Raw genomic sequence first — 25,052 nt, forward strand, 5'->3', positions numbered from 1 at the left:
GGAGTAAAGGGGATGGAGGAGACACCCCCATGTTGGGAAAAATGAAGTCTAAGAGCTGAAGAAGGCCATACGGGTGAGGGTCCAGAGAGGCACGCAGGACCGGGGGTCAGGAGACCCTTAGGAATAAGCCAGTGACACTTTTTGGGCTTGTTTCCTCGTCAGCAAAATGAGGGTGACAGTCTATAGCCTAAGTTCTTTCACAACTCCATGACTCCATGTTGGAATACTTCCTGTTAAATCCATCTTTTCTTGTGTGTGGAATGAATGAAAGAATGAATAAATGTACAAATGAAGATGTGTATGATTCAGTGAAGCCTCTGAAACACACTCTCTTGCTGCTATCCCCCACCCTTGGGTGTGGCTCCACCTTTCTGACCCCAACCTCCCCAAGGTGTGCCATTACAACTCCTGGTTGCTAACGGACCCGCTTCCCACTCTGAGTCTCCATCAGTCGGAAAAGACCAGGCGGCTGCTCTCCACTACCATCTACCATTCGTAGGACCCCACTACCTGGGTGAGTAAATAATGATTTTTGCAGGCAGGTAGACTTCTTTTGAAAACTGAGCACCTCCTGACCTGTTGGCCTCCCTCGTCTCTGAATTTGCCTGTTATGGTGTGAATGATCCAGCACCCAAGCTAGACAAAGGCCCTTGAGCTAGGCCCCTAGCTGAGGTGGACAAAAAATGAAAATACTCAAGGATATACCTCCAGGAGCAACACTCAAATGAGGCCCAGGGGGCAGAGAATGGCAAAGCCTGGGTCCTACATCAACCCTAAGCCAGGACGTGTTTCTCAGAGGGCAAGTGAAGGCGAGAGTCAAACAAGGGTCTCTCATTCACTTTCTGGTTGTTCTCTGCCTTCTTAGTGGTGTTTATAGATCAGGATCTGTTACAGCAAGGGGATGTCTTACCAGACTTTCCAAGAGAGACTTCTCCCTTCAGATGCTAACCTCTCTCCCAGAACTGGCACTCTGTGTTTTAATAACATGTTTACCTCCATCACTACCCTCTCCCTACCTCCCAATGTCTTAATCTTCTTTGTATCTCCGTAAGTTCCTAGGCTCAGAAAGCATTTGGTCAATGTTAGCTGACTGATTGAATAAACAAATGAACAAACATATATAACCTCTCTTATCTTCAACATTGTAAGAGGATACTGAGGCAGAGAAGTTAGTTACCCTGCCCGAGGTCATATAGCCAACTACTGGCTGGGGGGTGCCTGAGTTAAAAGCCAAAGTCAACCCTGTCTTAGCTCCTCCATTACATGATGTTGAACAGGAGCTAACAGTAATCAAGCATTAACAGAATGTCAGGCACTATGCTGTGTGTCACAATGCTGTAATATTATCATTCCCATTTTACAGATGAGAACACTGAGGGCCAGAGACATACATGCTCTTTGCCTAAATTGCTTCTCACTCTCCCCATCTACTGATTCCCATTTGGATAACAAAAATTCATCCTTCAGGCTTCAGCCTAAAAGTTGTTTCCTTCAGGAAGCCTTCCTTCTGTGACCCCTCAAAATCTGGTGGGTAATCCCCTCTGCTGTCCCACAGTCCTCTATGGTTTTGTCCCTATGAAGGCATTTATGTACTGTGCTGTCATTGATTGTTTCAGGATCTGTTTCCCTCATCAAACTTTCAACTCCTCAAGGGCAGAGGGCAAGGGCTGTATTGCAAATATACTGAATTCTAACACTAGGCAAGGTCCCTGGCATGTAGCAGGAGACAAGCAAGTATTCATGGAAGAAAATAAGGTCACAGGAAAGGAAGGAAGCAAGGGAAGAAGGACATGAGCTTCCCAAAGCCACAGAGTTGGGAAGTAGGGAAGGTGGGGTTTGAATCCAAGCCATGAAAACATACAACCTCCTCTTAAGGGTAGAGATCCTTTTATTTTATTCTTGTGGATTCGTCTTGGAACTTGGCACATTAGCATTCTCCTATTAACATGTGTTAATCAATAGACTTTTAAGCTTTCACTGATGAGAGACAGTGGGTGTGATTTCCCAGGATGCCTGTAGCCCTGAGAGGATAGGGTGGGTGGTCTATGCATACTTGGGGCTCCAGCTGATTTATGTTGAGTCCAACCCATTGTAATGATGATGGTGACTCAGATCAGGGAAGAGCTAGCCACTGGCCTGTGCAATGGCCTTCAAGGCCTGTGGGATGGAAGAGCCTAGAAAGATCAAGACACTGAAACTATGCTTCAGGTCAAGTTTTTCTACATGTTTTAGGACTAAAAGAGGCATATAATGATGTAAAATGCAGGGTGTCTTCCCACCCCAGAGGCTTAGGAGTGGTTTCTAGAGTTTAAACTCAGTTCATAGTCATGAAAAACAGGTAGTTTCCCTGGGAGTTGAATTAAGTATGAAGAATTTCTGTTTTGGGTGTAATTCCCCACAAGCCCCCAAGAAGTTTATAAAAGGCACAGCATACAAAGCACACTGAAAATACAAATTATTCACTTTAAGATTGGGAAATATTTTTTCTCTCTGAAAATTTCAGTTATCCCCATCCCCCATCACTGCTACAAGAACAATACAGCTTTTACAAATTTTTCCATTTATGATTTATCTTTGAGATTTTATTTTAATAAAGAATTTTACTAACTTTTGAAGTTGCAAACCATATGCGACTTTTCGTGTCCCTGTGAACCTCTGTAGACTACGATTTGGGACAATGGCCCAGGCAATGGTAGAGTTGGGGAGTGGACAAACTCCAACCTACGAATTGAGTGACTAGAGTTGAGACAGAACTTTACCTCTGCCTCCCTAAGTGACTCTGGGGAAGTCCCAATGTCATTTCCTTTTCTATGACAAGGGCATGAAAAGGCCTCTCTGCTGACTCCTTGGACCATCCAAAGATCTACTGAGCCACTACCTTGGGGACATACTTTAAGAAGCAAATGACACCTACAAATGTAAGTAAATTAGGGTAAGAATAAATCAAAGAAGAATGAAGCTTCATGTCTAAATATATTATCTAGATAATGCAAACCTTCATAAGGGCAAAAATTGTATTTTATTTAAACTTTGGGGATACTTCTAGACTAGATTACCACCTTCTTCAAGCAAAGCACACTGACTCGGAGTTATTAATTACTGTCTTCAGGGGCTATGGAGGCAATGAACTTGTGTTAAACCCATTTCCTCAATATTGACTGGGCTGGGCTCTGTCTTTTACAGTTCTGGATTCTTATGTTCTGAAAGCATTTTTCTGTCTTTTTCTCTCTGGTAAGCAGTCATTTCTTCTGGCAGTCAAAGCTGCTGCCTTTCAGATTTCTTGATCCCTGCTTCTAAACCACTTTAGATCAGAAAACCTGATTAGTTAAAATAGGGTACAACATAAGAACCTATTAAGTTCTATGAGCAAACCAAAGGAGTTTCATATGTCTTTATATTCATCTTGCTAAGGTCATGTGCCTCCCTGCTCAAAGCTTTCTAATGCTTTCCATTCCTACCAAAACAAGTCCAGACACCCCAGGCTGGTAAAGTTTTCAAGTCCTTCTATCTTCTGTCCTCAAAGCACATTTGCATTATTCCTCTCAGTGTGCTCCAGGTATTTGACCATGCTCACGAGTGCTGCTCAGCCTCCTCTTGTGCCTTGAAACACTGCCCAACCTTCAAAGCTCAGTTTCTTACTGAAGTCTCTCCATGCCCTCAGTTACAAATAACCTCTCCAACCCCTGAACTCTCATATCATTTTGTCAGCATTCTCCTTTGGCGTTTATCACTTTCTGACTTAAACTAATACATGTTGTTAGGATCACGTCTACTTCTTTTTACTATCCTGAAACCTCCTCGGAGGGGTTCCCTACAATCCCTGTTACTGCCTCTTGCTGAATGAATGCCTAAGTGAGTGAGCAGTGACAAATATTTTGTCAGCTCTTATTCTCTGACCCATGTTCGCCAATGTTCCCATAGCGGAGGCTGCTGCATACATAAGCTCCTATCAGATTCACCGTGAGTGGGGAGTGACTCTTCCTTGAGATAACTGATAAGCCAAGAGTCTTTCCTTCCCTAGCCTCAGGGCACTTGGTCTCCCTCTCTCCTTTCCCTTCCCAGAAGAGGATCTGCATGAAGTATTCCACCCCAGTGGAGTGGTAGGTGGCCTGCTGGGGCACTCACCGCTGCCAAGCCGCAGGAGCAGCACATCCTGGAGCCTCCGGTTAAGGTCACGGAGCTCCTTCATTTCAGACACAAGTGCCCCGTACTCCTTGAGCTTCTTGGCCTGTTGCACCAGCTGCCTCCGAGTCCGCTCCAGCTCCTGCTGGAGGTGGCGCATCTCTTCCTGTTGCTGCTGGTAGTTGCGCAGCAGCTCCTCATACAGAGCCCGGGGCACCACAGCATCTTCTAGACTGTCCATGTCCTCTGTGCCTGGTGAGGCCTCCACGAAGACCTCTTCCGGACACGTGCTATGGCCCAGGCTCAGGCCGTTCTGCTTCTCTAGCCGAGCCACCACTGCCTCGATGCTCTTGTGCGCCACTTCGCTCGGCTTCCGCCCCTCAGGTCTCTGTGTAGGACAACGAGAATCAGTTCAGGCAAGGGCAGCTGGGACTTTCTTGGACTGCAGCTCAATATTTCCCCAGACAATCCTAAAATCACAGAATCACAGAACATCAGTGCTTGGAGAAACCTGTGCAAACACTTAGTCAAAGCCCTTCATTTTATAAATGGGGAAACATTTTATACATTTTATAAATGGGGTTCCGAGTGGGGAAGGGGCTTGCCCAAAGTCATAACCAGGACACTGGTTTCCCAGGCCTGCACTTTTTCCTTTTCACCACTCTGCCTCCTGGATGCATATACCATGACCACCCTTCCCAACTCCCCAGGCCCCAGCCCACCCACAATGCCTAGGCAGTGGCTTGCTCATGGGGATGTTCAATATGTATCTGTGGAGAATCAGGGAGAAATCAGGCCAGGCCAAGTGATCCCAGAGGAGTCACAAATGTCTTCAACAACAAAAACATAAAATTCCTCCCCAAAGGCAATTCACCATGTAAACTTTTCATCAAGAACGCTTTAGGTGGAAAGGATGTTAAAAACTCTAATCTACTCTAATCTAGGGCAGAAAACATGTCTTATTTTCTCTGTTTCTCCTCTGCCTACTCACTCAGAACTGGCACTCAGTAGGGGCTTGAAAAATGTTTACTCAACCGAAAAGTTCAAAGAATTCTAGCATTGAAAGGTACTTTCAGTTTAACTTCCTCATGTTACAGGTGAGAAAACCGAGGGTCAGAGAGTTCAGGGAAGGACTACACTTAGGGTCACACAGTGAGACACAAACAGAGCCAAAACCAGAATTTGGAATCTAACTTCCAGTACAAGGCTCCTTCCCCTACGTCTGCCAGCCTCTCCCTCAGCAAGACGGTGGATAGAGAGAAGAAAGTTCATTTACGAGAGAATTATCCAGGACCCCCTCCAGAGCTTGGGGTTCCACTGCCTGCGGAAATTCTAGCTCAAGTAGCTACAGCTTCTACTGAGGGGCAGTGAGAGTTACAGGAGCAAATGAATTCTTCACTCAGCGCAGGAGGGTCAGGAGCTGTCCTGACTGGGGCACGTGTAGGAAGTGCAGACAACTGAGGACATGAGATTCCAGGCACTTCTCACTAAGTTTCAGGAAATTTAAGGAAAACCAAACCAAATCAAACCCAGCCCAATGAAACCATGACTCTGATGTTGTGTTACATGACAAAATCTTAAGTTGTTTTATCTGCTGAGATAAGGTGCTACTAGTGTAGATGAATTTATCATTTATCTAAAGTGATCGTTACAATATGTCTGCGTCTCTATAACGTGAGACCCCTGGAGGCAGGGACCATGTCTGGCTAATGGTTCCAGGTACCAGCACAGGGCCAGGCCCATAGCAGGAGTACAGTGAATGCCATGAACTGAACTCAGCTACATTCCTTGGGAACCCCCTCAACCTTGTGACCAAAATCAGACCATGGTCAACGCAGAAGACATCCCATTTCCTTATCTTCCTTCTCCTTTCCTCTCAGGTATCTACTGCACAGAAAAAAACAGCTAGCTTGCTGAACAAGATGTTCAGCAGTTTCCAAAGTGAAGGCTGGAGACCAACTGGGACACACAGCAAGAAAATGCAACCTCATGCAAATGTTTCCATCTAACCTGAGGTCTCACAAATCCCTTCTGTGAACCTCGTGCACTTCCCAATGAGTTCAGCCTTAGCTATTTGGGGCAATCTGACAGTGACTGGCCCTAAACTTCTCCCCAAGAACAGCTGCTTAATGTTCTTGGAGCTCAGCAGTGACCTCTCCAGAGCTGTGGGCCAAGGAGAAACACACCGTTCCAAACCTCCAACAGCGATGACACTGCACAGACTGTGCAAACAGGACCGTGCTTGGTGGCACAGCATGAATCAGGGCTCTCTGGAAAGTTGGCCAGCAAGGCAAATACACACTAGTTGTCCCACGCTTTCCCTACCCTGAAAAAAATCATGGCCGGTGATACCAGGGGACATTTACATGGGGAGAGGAAGCCAGACTGAAACTCTTTAGCTATGAGATATCTGAAAATGCTCCCACATACTTCCAAAGAAAGACAAGATTTTGTTACCTTGATGTGTCTAAGCTGTAAATCTTCTTCCCCATAATCTTTAACCTCTCCATCTTCTTCTACATGATTAAGAGAAAGCTTGGGGATTTTTATTTTCTTCTGCATCACACTGTTTTCAAGGTCAGATTTGTCTTCTAAAATGCATATCAAGAGAACAAGGTTCGTCATGAGTTAAAATGAGTCATTATGAGTTTAGAATGCCCAAAACCTCAAATGCTAGAAAATAATTGAGGCCAGACCAGTTAAAAAGGAAAAACAAACAAACTCAAGGCCGGTTCCCTCTTGCATACAGGGATCCTAATAGCAGTGCAGATCTAGGAACAAGGGTGTTTGCTAAAAGCACTGTCATACAAAGCATTGAAATAGCAGCCAGTGAATTTGCTTAGGGGTTTCTCTAAGTACATCCTAAAGGGTGGCCTTTTATGGAATTCTAGAATCTTGAATTGGAAGAGCCCTTAGATTGCTATCTGATCTAAACTAAAATGGCACATGAATCCCTCAACTCAACTGAGATCTTTCTAAGCCAAGTGTCTTCCCAGGAGAACTTGGTGGGTTTCTGTCAGCTCAAGTGCCAATAGACAAGAGAGAGATTATAGCTGATAGGGACGTAAGGAAGGGCAGGGGCATCTCCACAGCCCTGACACAAGGCAGGCTGAGGTAACGCAGACGGGGGAAGAATAACATTTATCCCCTTTTTACTGGTATCAGATCTCAGCATGACTGAGTTTGAGGGACCTCAGTGAACAAGTGGTCCAACTCTCTCATGTTACATGAGGAAATTCAAACCCATAGGATGGAAGAGGCTTGCCCACGGCATGAGTCTGAGGAACAGTGGGAAAGAGGCCTCTGGCACCTCGCCCACTGCTTACGTGTGCTCACGACACATACTGAATGTAAAGTGCTACACAAACACAAAAGGATATTATTTCTACTCATTTTCTCATTCTTTAAGCTCAACCTCAGATAATCTGTTTCTTTTTCTGCACAGATTTCAAACTGGACTTTCCAGATTTGTCTCTCACTGGATATGTCCAAAAATAAAAGTTCAAACAAGAGGGCTCCAGAGGCAAAAATCTTCATCTTCTCTGGACTGTCCCCTTGTGGTAAACTACTTTGTGCTCAGGGCTTAAACTGACACTTTAGAGATTGCTGTTTCTCATGGTCCTCAAAGGTTCCCACTGCTATATCCCAAATGCGTTTTGTAGCATGTTGCCTAATGTTGGATGTAGCATATGGCCAGGTAGTTAGTTAAATCCAGTCTTGAAGGGTTTTGTGTGTGTGTGTGTGTGTGTGTGTGTATCTGCATGTGTTAAACATGCTCTTACACTGTTCCCAGGCCAGGCTTCTCTCCTCACAACTTGTTAGTAAAGCTGAGAAGGCAGCTTATAAGCACATAACTATTCCAGAATGTACTCAAATGCTGAATCTTCCCAAATGGTCTTAGGGATGAAGGCCCAGCTGGTCAGAGGTGGGAGTCTAGTATCAGAGACGTAAGTGTGAACCTCAGCTTTTCTATGACAGGATGAGGACAGGTAGGTAAGGGCCTTAATCTCTCTGAACTCGAGTCTCTCCTCATAATGGAGGTTGTGAGGATGACAGCAATAATTCACGCAACCCACTCAACAGTGCCTGCTACACACTGGACATTCAATGGATGGCACAGTATAATTGGTATTATCAATGTGTTCTGAATCATTTTCTTCTCTTAAGCATAAAGTGAATAGAGATTTAATTAAAAAAACAACAACAAAGAAATGATTTAAGTAGGGTAAGGATGATAAATGTACTGCTCAGAAAAAAAAGAGGTGGTCTTTGTTAACAACCTCCTACTGATGAAAATGGCCTTTCCCACTGAGCAGAGGAGCAATCCTTGGGTTCCTATTTCCACAACAATGGCTCGTTCTTGCACTCATTGTGCCTATAAAATACATCCAATGGGTTAGGCATGAACAACAATAGGGACTCAGGGTTCTCTAAAACAGCAACAGTTTCCCTCCTACAAATCCTTGCTGACTTCTAAGTCAAAAGGCTGCTAAAATGTAAAACCTAAAGAAAGTACTTCAGATGAAAATATCTTGCAGTGGTGTTTTTTTGTGTGTGTGTACGTGTGTGTGTGAAAAAAAACAGACAAAAAGAGAGAAAGAGAGAGAGAGGATGAGGGTGGTATTAGGATTTCTGAATGTGTTGAGGCAAAGCTCCTGGACTAGTCTTCAGTTTGACAAGTTGAGGGCAAAGTCTGACATGCAGAGCCACGAATTAGAAATGACAAGCTATGCTATGCCTCCCTGGGCTGAAACTCTGTAGCTCAGGATCATGTTGGTGTGGAGAAAAGCAATCGTTTGGACTCACAAAACCAGGTTGACATCTGGATGGAGAATGATCCTCAGATCATCCAATTCTACTTTTCAAAATGCAGGTGAGAAAAATGAGGTTCTAAATGGTGAAGTCTGTGCATCCATCCATGCAACTCTCAGGCCCAGGAATAAAGGAGAGGCAGGATGAACAGGGTCCCCATCCTGGAGTGCTCACTGTTGTGCAAGGTCACAGAAGTTAGTGTCATAACGTGAATGTAGGAGAACTCCAACCACATAATCCAGATCCAGAGCTTTGCCTTCTATGCCTCGACTTAACCTTTACTGAGAATTTACTCTGTAGGATCTAAACTCGCCCTGGGGACACAGATGAACAAACATCCAGTTGGAGATACAAGATAAAAACACAAGAAATGAGAACCCAAGATCTCAAATGCTGAATTTGAATGAGGGAGAAGTAACTGCTAAAGGATTTTAGGAGCATGGGAGATCACTTCGGTCAGTGTAACCCTGGAAGGCTTTTGAAAGGAGGTGGCATTTGAGCTAGACTCCTTACTTGCCAGGTGATCTTGAGTAAGTTAATTTACTTCTCTGAGACTATTTCCTCACCTATGAATTGAAGTAAATAATTCCTACTCACATTGCAGAACACTGTGAAGATTACCAATTCTGTGTGTTAAAAACTTGGGCAGAGTGAATGGCACTTCAACAGTTGGTACTCATAAAAGGATAGCCATTTAAAGGATGGTAAGAATCTGGACTACACAAGAGGGGTAAAGAATAGAAGCCAAATGGGGAAGGCTGGGGAAATATTTAGATCGAAATGGTATGAACGATGGTTCAGTTATAGGCAGGAGGGAGAGGTGAGAAGGGAAGAAAAGGTGGTTGGAACTAGAAAATAAGTGGCCTTGAATGCCAAGTTAAGAAGAGCTGAGGCTCAGTGTGCAGATGTGGAATAAACCAGGCGTCAGACAACCTGGATTCCAAGTCCAGTTCTGTCGCTTTTTAGGTGTGAGATGTCAGGCAAGCTGCTACCTCATTTAGCATAATTTTTCTCTGCACAAATGCAGATACAATATGTACCTCAAGTAGGATCAAATCAGCTCAGTAAATGTTCCTTGAAAACAATACAGCCCCATGCAGACAAAGGTGCAGTGGATGACAGAGCTCAGCAAGGATTGACTGCTGGCTTCTGCTGGCTTGGGGCTTGGGGCAGGCTTGCTTCTGGAGGTAGAGACCTGCTTAGCTGCCTAAGATGGGTGACACTCCCCATCTGATGACAGGAGGCCTCATTCCCCCACCAGCTATACTCAAGGCTCTAAGCTCTTCCATCTAATTAGAATGCCCTTCTTTCTTGTGTGCTTGACAAACTCTGCTTAGCTTCCACCCTCCTCCCTCCCCCTCAAAGATGCATTACACATCTACACATCCTACATACCTTCTTTGTAGTCTATTATCTTACTATTTGCAATTATCTGCTTAAAGATCTTATCCACTGGCATATGAGTAACCTCAGGGCAGGGCCCATATCATAGAACTACTATACAATAGAGACTCATCAAACAAAAATGTTTAATGAAAGAATAAAAAGAGGCTGCACCAATAAGCATATGAAAGGAGCTCAACATCATCAGTCATTAGGGAAATGCAAATCAAAACTACAATGAGATACTACTTTATACTCATTAGGATGGCTCAAATCAAAAATAAAAGGAAAATAATGAGTGTAAAGAATGTAAAGATATTGGAACTCTCATACATTCCTGTTGGGGAATGTAGAATGGGCAGCCATAGTAGAGAACAATATGGCAGTTCCTCAGAAAACTAAACACAGAATTACCATAACCCAGCAATTCCACTCCTGGGTGTATACGCAAGATAAATGACAACATATACCCAAACAAAAACTCATACACAAATGTTCATAGCAGCATTATTCATTAACAGCCAAAAGGTGGAAAAAAACCCAACTGTCCATCAACTTATGAATGGATAACAAAATGTGGTATACCCATACAACAGAGTATTATTCAACCATAAAAAGAAATGATGTACTGACTCATGCTACAACATGGATGAATCTTAAAAATATTATGCAAAGTAAAAGAAGCCAGACACAAAGGCCATTTATTGATTTCATTTATATGAAATGTTCAGAATGGGTAAATCCATAGAGACAAAAAGTAGTTTAGTTGTTACCAAGAGCAGGGGGAAAAGGGCAATAAAGAGTGACTGCTCAATGGGTAACACGGATTTCTTTTCTTTTTGGGTGATAAAAACGTTCTGGAATTAAGTAGTGGTGATGGTTACAGAACATTGGGAATATACCAAAAAACACTCACTTGCATACACTTTGAAATGGTTAAAATGGTGAAATTCACATTGAATGAAATATACCTCAATAAAAAATTAGATTACCACTTGTGGAATGTCTATTACATGTCAGATACCTCTACAAAGATCTTCACATACATTATGCCTCACAACAATCCTGCAAGTAGGTATATTATAAGCCACATTTTTTTTTCCAAAAAAGAAGAAATGAGGCTCAAAGAAACATAACTCTCTTCCTAAAGTCACCCAGCTTGGAAGGTACAGAGCCAAGATGTGCTATAGAGCTACGTGCCTCCTAAGCCTATGCTTTATGCCCTCTAAACACATTCCTGGAACATGGTAGAGCCAGCATAAATACTGAATGAATGAGTGAATGATAGCTACAGTTGAGGACATCTGAATTCCCCAGCCTAAGCTCAAGGCAGAAGACCACTTGACTCCTGCTTTCTTGCCAGACCACGTCCTCTATCCTTAGTAAGTCTCCAGAAAGCAGCAACCATCACTAGGCACAACAGAAACAGGTTGTGGCCAACCCTCAGGGCTTGAATGGGTTCTTTGAAAAGGTGGGCTGAATAGTCCAGGAAGCTCTGAAGTGTCAGGAATGAGTTCAGGAAAGGGACAGAAGCAGATAGCACCTTGATTCACATGCCTCTTGACCTGGATCCTGGCTGCCTCCATGCTTGGCCAGGGGGATTTCAAGGCTTCTCTGAGAGTTAGCCACCTCCTGGCTCCATCCTAATACTTATCAGTCTCTTCCTGGACCCATGTTCCCAGGGTGAGGGTCAGGAAGTCCCAAGTCCTCTGCTCATTTTTTTCTGCAGGCAGCGAACATTTACCAAGTTCCTGTTTTGGTTTCAACGCTATGCTAAGTAGTCCTTGTGTTTTGGGCCTTACAACCCAGTATATGACAAGAACCAACCAAAATGCAAGGTTTGACTTCGTGAGAGACACTGGCTTATATAGTGCAAATATCTGCTCTCTATGCCTTCCTAACCCTAATCCTGAATTGAAGGTATAGACACCTTATATCCATAGAAGATTACTGAACACTCAGTGTCATCATAACAAATGGAAGAAACAGTTGGCAGAGGGAGGCCCAGTATCTAGCAAAAACCGTGCAGTCTTTTGAATCAGATGGTCCTAATTTGGAATTCTGGCTTTGCTACGTACTAACTGTGGGAGCTTGGGGTAGGCTAGTTAAACTGTCTGAGACTCAGTTTCATTATCAGTAAAGTGGGGATAATAAACTCTTTTCCAAAGAGATAGTGCATGTAAAAGCACCAAGCACAATGCCTCTCTTGTCATAGATGTTCAATAAATAGCAGCTGTTAGGCTACCCTTGTGTATTACCCATTTGGCTTTTGTCCTATGGCAAAGAGAACCACTGCAGGTATCTGACAACGACTGAGACATGATGAAAGAGATGTTTTAGGAAGATTAATGTGACAGTGGCAAGGAAGACGGATGAGATGTGAGGAGGAGATAGAACACAGGGTGACAAGAAGCTATAACTCTTGACTGGTCACATGAATGAAGGTGAATGGTGGCGTGGATCATCCTTAAGACAGTAAATACTTTACGTGGCCTTTTAATGTGACTTTGGGATATGCTTCTGGCTTTGAATTCCAAGAAACCACAGAAGAAACTAGGAAGGATGAAGAAAGCTCTCTACTCAGCCGGTCTGTGCAACTGCTTTAACCTTGAGGGCAAATAATCAGTTTGAGTGTAAACAAAAATAAATGTGCAGCCTCTGAAGATAAAATCACCAATCTTGACTTCTGGACTCTTTTATGTCCAGGGCAAGGAAAACCACCAAAGATTTGGGCATTATCCTTTTCCTCCTCCTTTCTAGCTACTACAATGTCAGCTAATTGCATTCATCCATTCAACAAATACTGAGTGAGCACCTACTATGTGCCAGGCTCTGGGCAACATTCCTTACAAACTCACTATATTTAATCCCTACAATAATTCTACTGAAGCAGAAACTGAAGCTCAAAGAAGCGAGGTGGCTTTCATAAAGACATAAATAGCAGAGCCAACATTTCAAATCAAGTCTGTTTAATACAGGCCCTGTTCCTATCACCTAATTATCCTACAGGAACAAGCGAAAAATAATGAAGTTGCTGTAACTTCCTCAAATGAACTAAAAGGCACATATAAAATGATGAGTATGTCAATATAACTTCCTAAAGTGCCTGCCTTTCTCCCAAGATCTTGCCTACACCCTAAGAGAATACTGTGATGAATTCCCAAGTTGAAGTAAACACTATATAAACATGACCTGATGCCAAACTCCTGAACTACAAGGCTTATCAAAGCCACAAAGCTCTAAATAATGCCCAAATAGGGTCTCTACTCAAAGCCACAAAGAGCTTTCTTGTAAAAAAAATGGTAAAAACTGCTATTCAAAAATATAGCAGAACTTGGTATTATTAATCTGAGGAGGAGAAACATTCCATTAAACTTACTACTGGGAAAAGAGGAAGCATGCTGGTAATAGGCAAATGGTGTTTTAGAAAAAACAAGCAGGTGACAGGAAACCCAATGCAAGTCTGTCTTCAAAAGTGAATTTACCCACGAAGAATTTACAGTATTATCAAAATGGGAGAAACTCTGTCTTAACTTCCATTTGGCATATAATCAGGCTGGACAATTAAAATAACCCAATGTCAGAGAGCCTAATTTGGTATGAGTTTGTTAGCCAGGATGAAATTCTGAAAGGCTACACATAAAATGCTTTATAAAGGTCTTATAAATATCTATATATAAGTTTCAAGTTTTTCATCTATACAAAAATCCTGTGAAGTTTTATGTTTGCATTAAAAACAGATACGCCACAGAAAATACAAACACAATGCATTCTCTGGCTGATGGGGTTTGTTTTTATAAAATCCAAGGCAGACAAAATTCTCAAGTTTCAAGGATCATACCCAGCCAAGTCTACAAAAAAAGAGTACCCTGCTGTGGTGTTGCAGAAAGACATCAGGAGACACCAAATCAAGGCCTGCCTCTCTCATTAACTTGTTTGGTGATTAGTCCTCTCTCTTGATTTTCTTTTCTGTAAAACATGAAGACTACAGTAGAAAACCTTAACAGATCCATCTAGCTATGTGACCGCTGGCCAGTCACAGGGACTTCCAGGTCTCTTTCTCAGCTGTGTAATGTAGGGTTAACAGTAGATGAGCTAGAAGATTCTTCCAGGTGGTCATGTTTGAAGAAATGCCCTACTGGGCCATCCACATAGGGAGAGAAGGAATTGCTAGCCAGGTTTCAGTAGGTGTCCTTGTTCTCACTCCCACCACCTCACTGGCCTTGGTACAGGACTGGGGCACAGAAAAAACTGGGAAGTTCATTCTACGGAGTCATTTGTCTAGCTGCCTCCATGTGCCTCACCAGGGCTGTTGCCAGTGCAATAAATGCCCCTAGGATAGGGTCGCAGAGGAACAAACAGGGAGGAAAATATTAATAGTAAGGCTTTCATGCTTAGGTCAAGTCCCAGGAGGACTTAAAACACACACACAAGTTAAATTTTAAACTTGTATGCTCCTTCCATGTGCTCGTTCCTCTAAGTTATTCCTTTCCACAGTGGGCAGTACCCACAACTAAGCAAGTCACTGTTCTTCTCTCAGCACCTATTAGTCCACTGTAGTTCCTAACAGTTACCTATATTTAATGAGAACCTACTATATGCCAGATATTTTTCCATATTATCTTGCTAAATAACACAGTGGGCAATTACTATCTCCATGCTATAGATGAGCACCTGGAACTCAGAGATGTGAAGTATCTCCCCAAAGCCACACAGCTTCTAAGTAGCATAGTCAGAATTTAAACCCAGACTATGTAACTTCAAAGCCTGTTCTCTTTCAGCTCTCTAAAATTTCCTCTTCAGTAGTTAAGGAAATGATCCAGAAGTCATCTAACCAAACTCTCCCATAGTGCAGGGTTCCATCCTAAAATACCCCTGACCTGCTTGCCATCTCTAGTGACAGGGAGCTCAGCACCATGCTAGAAGCCCTTTCCATTATTTGTCTGCTCTCTCTGCTGTTATATTGCTCCCACCAATGCCTGTGAATTCCATTCTCTGACCCCAACTCTGCTTTCAAGAACAAGGCTGATCCTTCCTCTGTGGTGCAAAACTCAGAAAATGAAAATTACCAAAATATCATCCCACGCAAATCTTTTCTTTTCCTGCTTATGTATTTAGCTGTCCTATCCTATGTCTGACCAATGAGTGAAAAGGAAAAGGTAGCTGCTATATAGTTAAAAGAAACCAAAACAAGCTTCTAGGATCCAAAGACCTCTCTTCTCATTTGGTTTCCAGGACACCTATCTCTGCTGGTTATCCCCCAATTCCAAGTCCATCTGTTAGACTGGGAAGGCTGCTTCTTCCCAGTCACCTTTTTTTCAGGCTCTTCTTTAACTGTGCCTTTAAAAGCTGATGTTCTGCCCTAGCACACTTCTCTCACTCTGCACTCTCTCCCACTGTAAGTTCAAACCTTCCTTAGTTCATGACTTCCAGATTGAGATCTTTGGCTTGGAATGCTCTTCTGAACCTCAGACCACATGCCTACTTACTCTCCTGACATACCCACTCACATGTTCCATAGGCCCTTAAGATTCGACAGGTCTCAAGCTACTCATCATTTTCCCTTTCAACCAGCTACACTTCCAGGGTTCTCCTCGAGACAGGGAGGCCCAGATCACCACATCATCATCACACACATTATTACAACCAGTCAGTTGCTAAGTCCCATGAATTCTCCTTCCTTAAAATATCTCAGGTCCACCATGACCACCACCACCTTAATTTAGGTCTCAGAATTTTGGACTGAACTGACTCATATTTATCCACAAGTCCAGTCCATGTGGGAAGACTTAGCCCACTGCCTGGCACCTACAGTGTTCACTAAACAACTGTTTGAATGGCTCTCTTTTCTTGGGTAAAACAAAAATCTCTATCTCACAAAGATGTAGAATATGTGCACTGAACCTGGAACCAGGTAGGTATTTATAACATATTTGGTAGGGAAACACAATGCTTATTCCTCTTCCTGCATTTCCCTGGAGTATAAGACTGACCACCTAGTATAACTCAATACTTGTGGAACTTAAATCAACCAGAGAAAATGTCTCCAGATTACGAATGTTCTTCTGGTAGGAAAAGTACACACAACTTCTGTCCCTAAGGAACAGACAAAAGCAGGTAGGCACACTAGAAAGAGAATTGGTCTTGGTGTCAAAGACCCCAGTCTGAATTCTACTTTCTGGGTATGCTTTTAAAAATCAAAACTAGTATGCTCTTGAACAACAAAACACCACATAAAAAGCAACTTGCCTGGGACAATTTTTTTCTTTTTCCTTATGAACCAGAACTCTGAAGCACTCTATAGCACATACTATTTAGTTGTAAAAATTTGTGATTGTTACTCATGAGAAATCACATTAGACTGAACCTTCAATGGTTAACATCCCAGTAGAATTTGCAACAGATGACAGCAGGCAATTTCCAATCTTTGCTCCAATGTATATCAGCAAAACATGTCAAAACCTAAATTAAAAGTTTTCACTCACTTTTTTTAAGAAAATAAATCCTTTTGTTGGCAGTTTCCCACTGATGACATGCAACAATCTTTGCATATGAAATCGGCTAGTCCTCTGCTTCACTGCTAACTTTGTAGAAGTTCCAAAGCATTTCTGGAGCAAATGATCTATTTGGACTAACAATGCCAAGCTGGGACCTGAGCCCTGAATGAGCTAAAATTACCAAAGCAATAAGAACATGGCTTTGGAAGCTATTTCCTCCAAGTGTGGGGTTTCTTCTAGCTAGTTGAGGGAGTGATAAAGAATGTTGACTTTTTCCAGATGAACAAAGTTGAATGAAAACTTCAAATCCTAAGGCAGGTTTCTGTTCTGAAAAACCGGCTGCTGCTGCAGAGGTTCCTATCTCCCCTATTTCCCTCTCCTCAAGCACAAAAATGCACCTGTCTTCCCAAAGTTGATGAGTTCAACATGGGCACACCAGTGTAGACTATATGCTGGGCACTGAGGATGCAGGCACAAGGAAGCCAGGCCCCTGTCCTAGAGGAGTTCCCTGTCAGGCAGGAAGAGAGGCACATTCATGACTAATAAAAACAAGACATAAAATGCTACAATTCATAAGCAAGGCAAAAGCAAAGTGAAAAGAGAGTTCTGAGGAGGGAGAGAGTCTCTCTTGGGGGCAGAGGGAGGAATAGGGAATGCTACTGAAGCAAGGTCTCCCAGTGTACTTCGTCCACTCCTTTATGACAGGCGGAGGGGGCTGGACCACAAACTTCTGTCACATGTCTACCTTCCCCACCTGAAGGTGAGCTCCTTGTGGGCAGAGGCCCCATATCAGACAATGATTAATCCATCCTGGCTGGCTCAAAGGAGTGCAAGAGCGTGTGTTCACAGAAGAGTAAGAAATACCACAGGTCTCAGGGAAAGGGGAAAAGAGAGTGAGGCTGGAGAAGCAAGGTGGGGCTGGGATAGAGCTGGTGTAAGGAGGGCTATGAACGCCAGGCTACAACTGAATAAAGAAACTAAAACTATTCAGTAGGCAATAGGGAGCTGCAGAAGGTTCTAATGACAGCAGTCAATTAAGACTGTGTTTTAGAAGATTATTCTAAAAGCAATTGGGAAAATAGATCAGAGACACGGTTTAATCAATGAGAAGACTGCTTCAATAGTTTAGATAAGAGCTGATGCTGGCCTGAATGCTGGCAGTGATGGTGGAGCTGGAAAAGAAAAACTTAAACTGCAAAGCCCACCTCGAATGGGTCCATTCTCTGTGTTCCCCCAGTGCCTGGCTTCTACCTTTATTTAGCACTTACTTTGAGGTCCCCAAATTACACACTCCCTGAGGATGATACCCATTTCTTTTCCATCACTCCCTCCCCCACAGAAATCCTACATAGCAGGACATGAAAAGTCAATGCCTGCCACCCCTGGGTCGTGCTGTCATTTCAATCACAGTACCTGAGATGCATAGGTGCATTAGTATATTCACTTAATACAGCACTGGGCCTGGCATACAGAAAGCAGTAAGGAGACATCTGACAGCAAAAAAATTTAGCACACTCAAACAACAGTAACAGAGCACAGGTGCCTAGATAGAACAACTTCAAATTTTAGGGCTCTAGGCACAGAGAAACCAGTTTGAGCCTCCTAAAAAAAAAACATAAAATTCAACACTATGAGCCCCAGCAGCAGGCTGGATTGCAGTTAGATGATGGTGAGCTCTCCAAATGAGTAGTTCTTACTTTCACAACCTGCTTGGCAAATAAACGAGAGTAAAGAGAGAACAGAGGTCAAAGGTGAGTCAAACTTTGAGTTATGTGGACCCTCCAAGAGGGACAGGCTTAGGCGAAGATTTATTCAAGCAAATGCCAGCTGAAGAGATAGGCGGGTGGGGGACAGCTGTGTGTGCTCTGTAAGAGGGAGGTTGGTAATGGAGAAAGAGCAGAATGGGCTTGAAAACTCAGAAACTAAAATTATACTCTGGCTTGAAAACTTGCCTTGAGCTGTAAGCTTCATGGACAGTTTTTCCATTTCCTTTCACTCCTTCCAAATCATGCTGTGTAGCTGATGGGAACATCAGCTACTTTACAAAGGAGACTGCCAAGTGGGGGCCTGGCACTGGAAGACCTGTGTTCCAATTCCAGCCTTGCCATTTATTAGCTGTGTGGCTGTAGGCAAGTCTCTGAGCTTCGATGTCCTCATCTATGAAATGGAAATACTAACCACAGCAATACCTACCCAAATGTCACTTAGAGGACTAACGGAGATAATGCATAGGCATATAGCAAGACTGTCAGGAAGGAAGGGGTTTTGTTTTGCCTTGAACTGGGATTGTAATTTGATAAGTAGTGGTATAAACCACCTACTATGGGCAGTAAAATGTAAAGTCCCACAGCAGTCGGCTTTGACATTTCCTGAGTATAAGAAGAAGTATATTTCAAGACAGCTCTGGGTTGGGTTGGGCCAACACTCAGTATAGCAACATACTTCTCAGCAAAAGCCAGAAAGCTGTGCTGAAACTACCTTGGAAACCATTCTATTTGTGTCAGAGAGATTAATTAATCAATTAATCTCTAATCCACAAACATAAAGCCACCTCTGCTTCCCACTTGAGGGGTTTCCTCCTCACACCTGGTGCCATAGCACGGTGGTACTTACATATAGGAGATGCCAGATGAGCTCTTCGAAGTCACTGCAAGCAATTCTCAGAGCCACCAAGTTTAAGTCAAGAAGGGGTTTGAGATACATAAGAGTTATTCCAGGGCAAATGAATTCCCAAACTCACCCTGGCCCTTCGATCAGGTCTCTACCCAGGGCAGTGGGTACCCAGGAGATCAAAATTCAAAATGTGGTTTGGCCAACTTCAAGTTGTTATCTTTTTTTCCCCTTTCTCCTCCCAAGAAAAAAACTGAAGGGAGGTAAGGAGAAGTGTTTTTCAACTAATTCAAACTGGCACACTTCTTTGAACCTACTCTGCCAGTTTCCAAATGATGCTTGGGTTTTTTAAATAACCTCACAGATTTATCAACAATCTAACTTGGAGGATGAACAGTCTACAGGTTCAAAATTCATGGTTCTCAGACCAACAGCTACATGTATCTTGCTTCTGAGGACTTGTGTCAATTTCAAAATCAGAGCTGGTGGGAGCTGCCATCTGCCTAAGTGGCCTCTCTGCAGTGCCTGAAGAGTCAAGCACAGTGTATATGCATGTTTGCTGAATGAATGAGTAGATGAATGAAACAACCTCCAAGAGAGGAAAACAGCCATTACACACTAAGAAACTTATCACTGACTCTCTTTAACACATCACTTCTACTCTCCTAGGACTCTTCCAGATCTAGGAGTACAATACAATCATCAAGAAGCATGCATGTGTTTTCTTCTAGCAAAAGGGAAGCTAAGGTTACAACCTAGTTATAACTTCCTCAAGCCTATCGTCTTGGGAAATAAATTCCTAATCCTTTCCCTCAGGTAATTAAAGGCAAGTAAGCAAACAAAATAAAACCTAATCAGCTATGAATGGTTCTCTTTTCCAAAATTTGCTTCCCCTCCCTCAGTTTCTTTGGCCCTAGGTGTCTGGCAGTGGGTGGGCCTACACTCCTGTGTGCCAGGGCTTATTAGGGAGGTGGTATGGATAGAGCCTGTCAAAAAGGGTCCCAGTGCTGCTGGTCAGTTTCCAGTTCTTCCACCCTTCAACTTCTGCAAACCTGTTTTCCAGAGGCAACATGAGTTGTGAGACTAACTTGCGATGAGACCCTGGGCAAGTCTCTATGGGTTGAGAGAATGTTGGGTTCATCTTTTAGGCTAAATGTGAGGAACCAAAGGAACTTGAAAAAAATAGAGAAGGTCTCAAAATTACAAAACATCTTCATTCAGTTCCTAACCCTTCGTGTTCTTTCTGGTAGAAGGCAGGGTGACTATTTGCCCACTTTAAGGTTCATTCTCTTTACCAGCAGCAGCTAAAAAGGCTGCTCCCCAAAACGGAGATGATACTTCTCCCTTCCTTGCTTGTCTAGACTCAAACTTCCTGGAACTAGCTGGGAAAGAGGGACAGCTGTCTTCTCTTTACAAAGGAAAAGGTGTCTCAGCACGGCAGGAAGAACTGGAGCATAGGAGGATAAAGGGCTGGTTTCTTTCCCTATCACCAACTGAACCTCAGTACCCTCATCTACGAAATGGAGATGAGACTAGCTGCCTTAGCCCATCTCTCAGGGCCCTGGCAGAGCAGGGATGAGAGGTCCAGTGTTATTCTGACCCAGAAACTCTCTCCTGGCCCTCAGCTCTCTCATTCAGGCAGCCTTCTGGGAGATTCAGAAAGGGGTGTGGAGGCTGAGGGATGCCTTAGGGCCTCTACCTCCTTACCTCTGCCACCCGGCCAGGGAGGGGCGGGAGAGTGTGGTGTGGCGCCCAGTGCACTGAGGTTCATTGCCTCCTCATCCTGTCCAGTGTTGGCCCGGATGGGACAAGGATGTCATAGCTTCCCTCTGTGAGGAGGGACTCCCACCTAGAGGATCGGACAATATCCTTCTTGCTCCTCACTCCAAGGAGGTACCAACGGCCTTAAAGGGAGAGAGACAGACAGCTTGAGAAACTTAAGAAGACAGAAAAGAAGAGGGAGAAGGAACTGGGAGACAGGTAAAGAGAAGGCGAGAAAGAAATGACGGTACAAACAGGCAGGGAGAAAAATGGAAAGTGAAGGAACGAAGAAAACACAAAGAATCAGAAAGAGGAGGACAGACACAGGTGAAGAGATGAAGACGGACTGACAGCGCGGGAGCTTCGGGGAAGCGGGGAAGACAAAGGGGACCATCCCGTCTTTTTAACTGGCCTGGCCTCTTAGAGACACCCCGTTCCCAAATGAAATGCCCAGAGGACGGGAGAAGGAGGCAGGAAGGAGCAAGCTGTGGCTCCCCCCGGTCCCCTCCGCCCGGGCCCCCGGCCCCTCCCGGGGTCCCAGCCCCCGCCCGGGTCCCACCGTCCCTCCCCTCCCGCTCGCTCACCTGCCAGCGCCAGGATCTGGGCCTTGTGGAGCAACAGCGCTCCCCAGTCGCGGGGGGCGCGCGGGGGGCTCTCGGGCCCGGCGCCCAGTTCCTCCGGGCCCCGGTAAACGGCGTACACCTTCTGGTTGTCAAAATCCAGCCGCGAGCGGGGGCTGAAGTCGCGCACGCACGACACGGGCAGCGCGTAGCAGACGTTGTCCTCCAGGAACCGCACAAAGGCATACATGGTGGGCGCCGGGGGCGGGCCCCGGTCGGGCCGCTCAGCCCGCGGGGCGGGCGCGGAGGTGGGGATCCGGCGGGGGGCGCGAGTCTCGCTGCGGTGCTGGGGGGGCGGGGGAAGCTCCCCAGGACCCAGGCTCCCCCCACTGTTATTGTTCCTGAAAGCACCGTTCTGCCAATCGGCTGCTCTCGCCTGGGCGCGGAAAAGGGAGGGAGGGGGGGAAAGGGGGACGAGGGGCGGATGAGAGGGGTTTGGAAGCGCACTGCCACTTGCAAAGTCAGACCCGAGCAATCACAGCCGGAGCGCGATTCGAATGGGGAGGGAAAAGGGTTCAGAGTTCAGTTGCAATAAAAATAATAACAAGAGCATTGCAGGAAAAAAATGCATTGATTAAAAGGTGCGCTGCGTGCAGGATTATATTGCTTCAACAATCGCGCTGCCAAATTGCATTGCAACAAAACTGCATTGCAACAAAACTGCATTGCAACAAAACTGCATTGCCAAGTAGAGAAGTGTATGAGTGAATGAATGCGGGATAGGGGTGGGGGCAATCTTGTTTGAATCTCAAAGTGTAAACTTGGAAGCCAGCAGAAGTTTGGACTGTTTTAAATTTAGCCACCCTACCCACGCCCCCCGCCCCGCACCCTCCCTCCCGCCTTTCCCAGCCCTTAGTTTGGCCCCGCCTTTGCTTTGCTTTCTTTTTGTTTGTTTGTTTGTTTTGTTCTGCAAAACTGCCAGCTCCGCTGTGGGAAGGGTCAGTCAGACAGAAAATTTCCCCTAGAGCTGCCAAACCAGTTCTGACCAGAACTGGGGCTTATCTAGGATTTCCAGTTGTGCCAGCTGGCTGGGGAGGTGGAAGGTTTGTCAAGGGCTGCTCTCATCTGAGGGAGCAGCGGCGCCCCTCTCCTCTATGGTCTTTCTCCATCGAGATACCCTCTCCACGGCACGCCCACCACTGAGCAGGGACAACTTGGAATCGCGGAGGGAGTTGAGGAGCGCTCTGGATAACACAGGCCCAAGGCTAGGGATTTCTGGAGCACTTTGAGGAGTACAGGAATAGTACTCCATGGAATAGCGGTCTTTGCTCTGTCTCTTGCCAAAGAGAGCCTGGAGGGGCTTGGGTCCCCTCCAAGACAAGCCGTGAGGACCAGCCAAAGAGGGCTGATTGGGCTCTGTACTCACAGGAACCCTATCCCACATCAGAGGAGGTCAGTACCTTCACGGGGATGCCTCGTATCAAATATGGCTAGTTATATTTCTGTTGCCTAGCCAGACCTGGCACTTGACAGGGAGTTAATGAATTTTGGGTAAAGAAGAATAAAAACCCACATCCATCCATCCATCCATCCATCCATCCATCCATCCATCCATCCATCATCCATCCATCCATCCATCCATCCATCCATCCATCCATCCATCCATCTCTTCATTCATTCCTTTATTCAAGCAACCAGTATTCACTGAGTTTACACCACCTGCCAGATTCTGGGTCAGGTGCTGGTGGTAGAAATGAAAAGACAAACACCTGGATTCTTGGGCCTTGCAAAGTCAGTGTACCAGAACTTGAATCTCAGTTTTGGGTTCCTGTGCCAAAATTAGATAACTGTATAAATAACATACCTTTCCCACCCTCACAACCTTTACAATCTAGTCTAGGAGTATTAAAGAAGTATAAGCAAGTAATGACAGTATAATGAGAAAAGTATTGTCATAGAGGAATGCTTAATGGAGGTGTTGGACTCAATTAAATCTTATATTTTTAAAAATTCATTTTAATAAACTTTAGCTGCAAGAAAAAAACAAAATAAGTGCACCAAAATGTTAATAGTGATTTTTTTAGCTTCTTAGTAGTGGTAGATGATTTTGTTTTTCCTTGTATTCATTGTGTGTGTGTGTGTGTGTGTGTGTATGTGTGTAACTATTTTCCACAATGTTTTATTACTTTATAATCAGAAAACATTAAACATTATAAAATCAAAGCACCGTGCTCACATTTCACATCAGCTGCACTGACAATGAGGCAGATATTTATTTCACTGTGATATAGAGAGTGTGTTATATAAGTGAATCCCATCAACATATAGCTCTCATATCCAAATGTGTAGGTCAGTACAAATTTTTTTAAACCAACCCACTGGTTACGTGGTACCAGCCAAAAATGACCACCACTTGTCCTGATGCAGCCGCTGGTCTTATCTTGCTCCACAAGCTTGTGGAAAAAAGAGGAGCCACTCTGAGTTGTACCAGCACATTTACTCTCATGATTATGATTTCTTTGGACTGATCCTCAGTGAGTTTTTATTTTAAGAATACATTCCTATGGTGGTCAAGGGGAAGTAATGTGCAGCAAGACTTCTGAAAATTCACAAGATGGATCACGCAGAGTTGGCCATATTTAACAAAAGTCCTTGAAGCTCCGGACTATGTTCCCAGAATGATTTCAAGTAGCCCATGGCCACCCTCCTCTCTGCATCTAATGGGGGTGACTGCAAAACATTACCAATCTCATCTCTTACTACCTTCCCAGACACAGTACACCCCAGACACCTAAACTATTTGACATTTCCCAAGATAGCACGTTTTAGCAGGTTCCAAGCTTTTGTGCTTTTTCTGCCTTCATCCTGGGAAGTTCTTCCTTCCTCAACTTACCCTGAAAATCAGCTCAAATGTCATTGCCTTTGTGAAGCCTTCCCCAACCACCCACATTTCTCAAGGACAGCCCATCTCTTTCTACTACAATATTTTGTCCCAGCACTTTTTATCTTCCCACACTAGAATAAGAGCTCTTTGAGGGGAGGCAAAGGCTGGGTAACTTTAGCATCCCAGGTACCTAGCACAGGGCTGGGGAGTAAATGTTTATAAAACAAATGTATTAAAGAAGGACATAAAGAGAGCACGAATAACAAACCTCTTGCACATTTTTTCTTGAAAGCCTGTTCCTCTCTCTCTTTTTTTTTTGAGACGGAGTTTCGCTCTTGTTACCCAGGCTGGAGTGCAATGGCCTGGTCTCGGCTCACTGCCACTTCCGCCTCGTGGGTTCAAGCGATTCTCCTGCCTCAGCCT

At 44.3% G+C, this 25,052-nt stretch overlaps 1 protein-coding gene across 15 annotated transcripts in view; it reads right to left on the bottom strand.

The window, feature by feature from the left end:
- Positions 1-25,052, bottom strand: part of LOC116473135 (AGBL carboxypeptidase 4) — a 1,494,771-nt gene that overhangs the window by 235,934 nt on the left and 1,233,785 nt on the right. For 4 of the 15 annotated variants that reach the window (XM_058443095.1, XM_058443093.1, XM_058443094.1 and 1 more), the window contains exons 1-3: positions 21,770-22,157; positions 6,580-6,713; positions 4,126-4,510 (exon numbers count right to left, since the gene is read on the bottom strand). The exons of 10 other annotated variants lie outside the window; for them this stretch is intronic. In XM_058443095.1, coding sequence (XP_058299078.1) covers positions 4,126-4,510; positions 6,580-6,713; positions 21,770-21,995 — 745 coding nt within the window. In that variant the 5' untranslated portion in view covers positions 21,996-22,157. Of the gene's footprint in view, positions 1-4,125; positions 4,511-6,579; positions 6,714-21,131; positions 21,678-21,769; positions 22,158-25,052 lie in introns of those variants that run through there. One more of the 15 variants, XM_058443096.1, reaches the window with a different exon arrangement.

This window comes from Hylobates moloch, unplaced genomic scaffold, assembly GCF_009828535.3.
Source record: "Hylobates moloch isolate HMO894 unplaced genomic scaffold, HMol_V3 SCAFFOLD_8, whole genome shotgun sequence".
NCBI lineage: Eukaryota > Metazoa > Chordata > Mammalia > Primates > Hylobatidae > Hylobates > Hylobates moloch.